This window comes from Barbus barbus (assembly GCF_936440315.1).
Source record: "Barbus barbus genome assembly, chromosome: 27".
NCBI lineage: Eukaryota > Metazoa > Chordata > Actinopteri > Cypriniformes > Cyprinidae > Barbus > Barbus barbus.
This window is the reverse complement of record NC_136755.1, coordinates 23,985,710-23,991,082: the sequence shown is the minus strand read 5'-3', so window position 1 is coordinate 23,991,082 and position 5,373 is coordinate 23,985,710. Positions and strand designations below refer to the sequence as shown.

The 5,373-nt window shown below is 32.4% G+C and overlaps 1 protein-coding gene across 2 annotated transcripts; it reads left to right on the top strand.

Annotated features, from left to right (window-relative positions):
- Positions 1-349: 349 nt before the first annotated feature.
- Positions 350-5,271, top strand: LOC306846906 (C-type lectin domain family 4 member E-like). 2 transcript variants are annotated; one of them, XM_079380598.1, is made up of 7 exons: positions 350-541; positions 1,715-1,846; positions 2,031-2,072; positions 2,179-2,250; positions 2,370-2,524; positions 4,409-4,518; positions 4,584-5,271. In XM_079380598.1, exons 1-7 carry the CDS (start codon positions 466-468, stop codon positions 4,621-4,623), a joined length of 627 nt encoding a protein of 208 aa, XP_079236724.1. In that variant the 5' UTR covers positions 350-465; the 3' UTR covers positions 4,624-5,271. The 2 variants fall into 2 exon arrangements, with proteins under 2 accessions (XP_079236724.1, XP_079236723.1); XM_079380597.1 differs by having other exon boundaries at positions 396-541; positions 4,612-5,271.
- Positions 5,272-5,373: the final 102 nt, after the last annotated feature.

Below are 5,373 nucleotides of genomic sequence, written 5' to 3'. Positions count from 1 at the left end.
ATACCACAATATGTTTGCAGATATTTAGGAATTATTCTGTTCATGTTGGAATGTCTGTTTTTGTTGTATCAACCGCTGTCAGCTGTCAATATTACACACTGCACCTTTAAGGTTTTTCTGCAATCTGAGGGGCAAAACAATATATGTTATATATGTACAATAAATGTCCTGCTGTTTTTTGTTGTTGTTGTTTTGAATAAGCAATATTATTAACAATTTTAATAGAAGAGATGAGCCCAATGCAAGAAATACAAGACAGCTTGTCAGAAAAACAAAATATGAGTCAAGTGCACATAAATAAGGAAATGGGTGTTTAAGGCACAATTGTCATGGAAATGTTATTATATTTAGCCTAGTTTTTTTTTTGCTACTATCTGCCAATGATTATTTCCTGTGCTACACTGATGTCTGTTTAGATGGTCTGTTTGACTTCCTTAACTGTCAGACATCTGCCAGTTTAATGAAATGGATGTAATCTATGAAAATTCTGATTCTGTACGTTCAACGACTGCTTCAATTAACAAATGCTCTCGATACAAAGGTAAGACAATTTATCAGCAAAAATCTAATTACATCTAATAAACCATTTATTATTATTATTTAAAATTAGAATAATATTATTATTCGAATATATACCGTGGCCTATATTTTACTTTACATGTAGTATTGTAATAAGAATTCTGCACTGATGATTATTCGTACAATGAAGCACAACAAATACTTTTACACTGTATACAAATACACTTCAAATAAATAAAAAACAAAAGATCAAATCTCTATAGTATTGTCAATTCTCATTCATTCATTCTGTATCAAAACTTCACATCAAAATGTGAAAATCGCCTTTAAAGTTGTCCAAATGAAGCTCTTAGCTATGCGTATTACTAATCAAAAATGAAGTTTTGATATAGTTATATATATTATATATATAAATATATTCATGGAACATGATCTTTACTTAATATCCTAATAATTTTTGGCATAAAAGAAAAATTGATAATTTTACCCATACAATGTATTTTTGGCTATTGCTACAAATATACCCCAGTGGCTTAAGACTGCTTTTGTGCTCCAGGGTCACAAAACATCAAACTTCTGAGTAAGAACGTCGCATTTCCTTCCTTCAAGGAAGTATCAAGAACTGTGGCTAAGTTCAGACTAACTCTTCATCATACTTCATATATCACTCTGGTTTAAACTGGTTTTACTAATAACAAATAATATGGTGTGTGGTTCAGGTATAGCCTACTCTATGTTATGGGACAAAATGTACCCACAAAAATAATAAAAGTAATATCCAAAAATCTTTACCCTTGTGGGGACATTTTTTCGTCCCCATGAGGAAACAAGCCTATAAATCTTGCAGAATTATCTTTTTTTTTTTATCTACAAATTCCAGTAGATTTGTGTGAGGGGTAAAGGGATAGAAAATACAGTTTGTACTGTACAAAAATCATTACATCTATGTAAAGTTCCCACAAAACATGGAAACCCAACATGCGCGTTTGTGTGTGTAACTCAAACCAATGTAATGTGCATTTATTTACATATTTGTCAAATTCTTGTATTATACCCAGGATTATGCTAAATGAATAACATGTAAATTATGTACAACAACATGTTCCTCATACATCTATACTGTACCTAGTTCTTTTTTTAAGCATTTGACTTGTATAGATAATTATTATAAACTTCATCTGATTTCTAATCACAGGTCAGAAGACCCTCAAGAAAGAAGAGACTGTGCATAAATGGATTCAAGTTCTTCTGATAGTCCTCAGTGTTTGCCTTTTCTTTGCTTTCGGAGGCGTTTGCACTCTGGCGATACTTCTTACACATGCTACACGTACTCATTTTACTTTTATTTAACGCATGCCTAATGTTTCAGGCCTAAACATAAGCATTTCGATTATATCTTCACATCTTTGAGATTATATTACAAAAAAAAGAATCCAAGGCACTTCTTCTGTTCTAAAATATTTGAGATTCTATTGATTTGTTTTTGTATCTGTTGCTTTTTTTCAATTCAGACTTCAATGTGTCGGTGTCTGATCACGGCCGCAATGCCACAGGTGAGAGAAATACAGCAACCACAACAACTTCACTTCTGATTTGTGAAGTCAATTGTCAAAAGCCCCACACCATCTCATCTTCACTGTGTCTTTGTTTTGGATGCAGATTACAAAGCACAGTTTGATGCGCTCCGTAACCAGCATGACGAGGCACTTAGAAAGCTGAACCGATTCAATTGTACGTCTTAAGATCTGAGCCATGTACAAAGTGTAAAAGACCTTAAATACACATACAATTACTCTATAATATAAAGAGAAAATGTGTCTGAAATAATGAATCATTGATTTTTACCAAAGACAGCACAGGTTGTGCACTTTGTGCCGTGCACTGGATTCATTCTGGAGGAAAGTGTTACTATTTCTCTACGGCCGAGATGAACTGGACACAGAGTCGAGATCACTGTGTGACTCTAGGAGGACATCTAGTGATCATAAACAGCAAAGCAGAACAGGTGTGTTCACTAGTTAAACACCTGATACATAGGAATCATATGGGTACCAAAATTCATTTTGCAATATGCAATATGACAATGCAATATGTAAAATGTGTTTCTGTATTTAAATTTTTATTTAGTGCAAAATGGAAATTCAATTATATAATTTACATTTGCCATTTTCTGCACTAGTTTTAATATGTCAATTAAAACCATATTTTAACGCTTTATAAGTTGCAAAATTAAAATGAAATTGTATTCGCCTACCCAAATTGATTAGATGTGTTTAACATGTCCATGCAAAAACTGTAACAAAATTATCATTTAAATGCCATTTTTCCTATTTTGCTACCCTTTTGCTGCACATTTGGCTCAGAATGCATTTGGAAATTCACACTGCATTTTGCTACAATAATCACGCGGTATCACGATGAAAATGGAGTCCCATGTGTTCTACCCATAAGTATAAATGCATTTAGGAAAAATGGCATTTAAATGATAATTTTGCTACAGTTTTTGCTTGGACATGTTAAACTATCTAATCAATTTAGGTAATACAATTTCATTTTAATTTTGCAACTTCTAAAGCATTAAAATATGTTAAATTACATATTAAAACTAGTGTAGGAAATGGCAAATTTAAATTATATAATTGAATTTTCATTCTCATTTTGCAATAAATTTTGCACATATGAATGGGAAAATGTAAATTTAAATACAGAAATACATTGCCATTTTACATATTGCATTGTCATTTTGCATATTACATTTCAAAATGAATTTTGCTTACTTTATGCTTCCATAGATACATCCCTCTGAGATCAATCTCATGTTCTACAGTTAAATAGTGCTCACATCGAAACAAATCATATACAGGTACATCTCAAAAATTTAGAATATCGTGGAAAAACATTTTTTGTAACTTATTTCAAAAAGTGAAACTTTCATATATATTTTACATTCATAACATGTAAAGAAAGACGTTTTTTTTTTGTTTTAATTTTGATGATTAGAGCTTACAGCTCATGAAAGTCAAAATCCAGTATCTCAATATTTCCTAAGATCAATCAAAAAAAGAATTTGCAAAGCAGAAAAGTTCAAGTTCTTTAAAGTACGTTAATTTATGCACTCAATACTTTGTCAGGGCTCCTTTATCGTTTTTCACGATATTCAAATTTTTTTTAGATTTCTTTATAGATCTACATTAAGACATTTTTAGGTCCACTGATTGACATTTTAGCAAAATTTTAGCAAAAATACGCTAAACATTCTGATATTGGTAAAATCAACATGAAACAGTACTTCTTTTTACTTCTGTAACGTGAAATTTTTGAGAGAAGCATTCCAAGGAAAAGGAGGCAGGACTTGATTTTATGCATCTGGAATTTATTTATTTAGCACATAGGCTACTTTTATTCAAATTGACTTACAAAAGAAAATCACAGACTATGTGGCCTATCGATATTTGCAGTGCGCCACGTTTCAAGTAAAAGGTATACAAGCTTTTGTATAAAGCAGATGTTCGATGCAGAGAAGTAGAGTAAGAGAGAACAAACTATCTCTTTTTTCCCAAAATAGGAGTCATAATTGGAAGTTTATTTATGGTTGTGGTTTAGTCTGTCTTCAGCTGCAGGTCGGTGAAGATAGGGAACTTGTTTCTAGGTGTATAGAAAACAACATTGTGCCAGGTAATAATAGTAAAGCACTATTTACTGATTGTACATAAATTTGATGTGTGATATCAGTTGAACAATACAACCTGGAACGTGCATTAAAAAGCCCAAAAACAGAGTCAGTTCATGTTGACTATAAATACTACCTTTCTCTGTTCCGAACCTTTTGTGCACTACATCAAATCTCACTAGTTGCATGATAGTAACACTTCAATTTGTTCTCCTTCAGGATTTTGTTACTTCTAACGTTAAAGTAACCCACTGGATTGGTCTTAATGATTTGGACACTGAGGGTCACTGGGTTTGGGTGAACAACCAGCCAGTTAATGATTCAGTAGAGTAAGATCTTCATTCATGTTTAAAATACAACCTTTGCATTGAAAAACCACCAATATTTGAAGCAGATGTATTCTGTGTTTTCCCATTCTGCAGATTCTGGATTAAGCGAGAGAATGGAATCAGAGAGCCAGATAACTGGACTAAAGGCAATCCGGACGGTGAGGACTGTGCTAGTCTGGGACATCCAGGCGGAGAGACCGATTTCTGGTCGGATGCTTTCTGTTCTCTAGAGAAAAGATTTGTGTGTGAAGCTCCTGCAGCAGTTTAATTCATTCCTGAATAGATCTTTCTCACAATTAAAAATAAATGGCCATTTACTCACTATTGTTTTTCAACAGAACACAAAGATACATTTTAAAGAATGTACTTACCACTTTCCCCCTGATATTCTTTTCTTTTTTTCCTGCATTATATCCTATAACCAAAGTGAAGTTGCTTTTTGTCAGTTATTAGGCCAAACTGGATTGCTATTCAAGATAATCTTGTCTAAGTTCAGCAAATGCCTTGTATTAAATGTAAGCTTTGAATTAAATGTAAAAAAAACATATTTAGTTTTTTTTAGTAGAACGCACCTTGAATGCCACCACAAAGTCATAATAAAAAATTAGAAACTTTCTTTACTCCCAGGGTTTCCAAGTTGGAGGCATGTTATTGAAAAAAATATGGCATCTGTATTATTGTTAAATTTGTTGAAATTAAAAGTTTTTTGTTGTTGTTTTTTCATTTACAATAAAATTACTTAGGATAAGAGTATATGCTAAAAGCATACATGTAAAAGTTTTTTGCACCTTGATATTACTTCCCCAAACCTGCAGAGTAACAGCAACTGTTCAAGTAACAAACGGAAGCCAACGT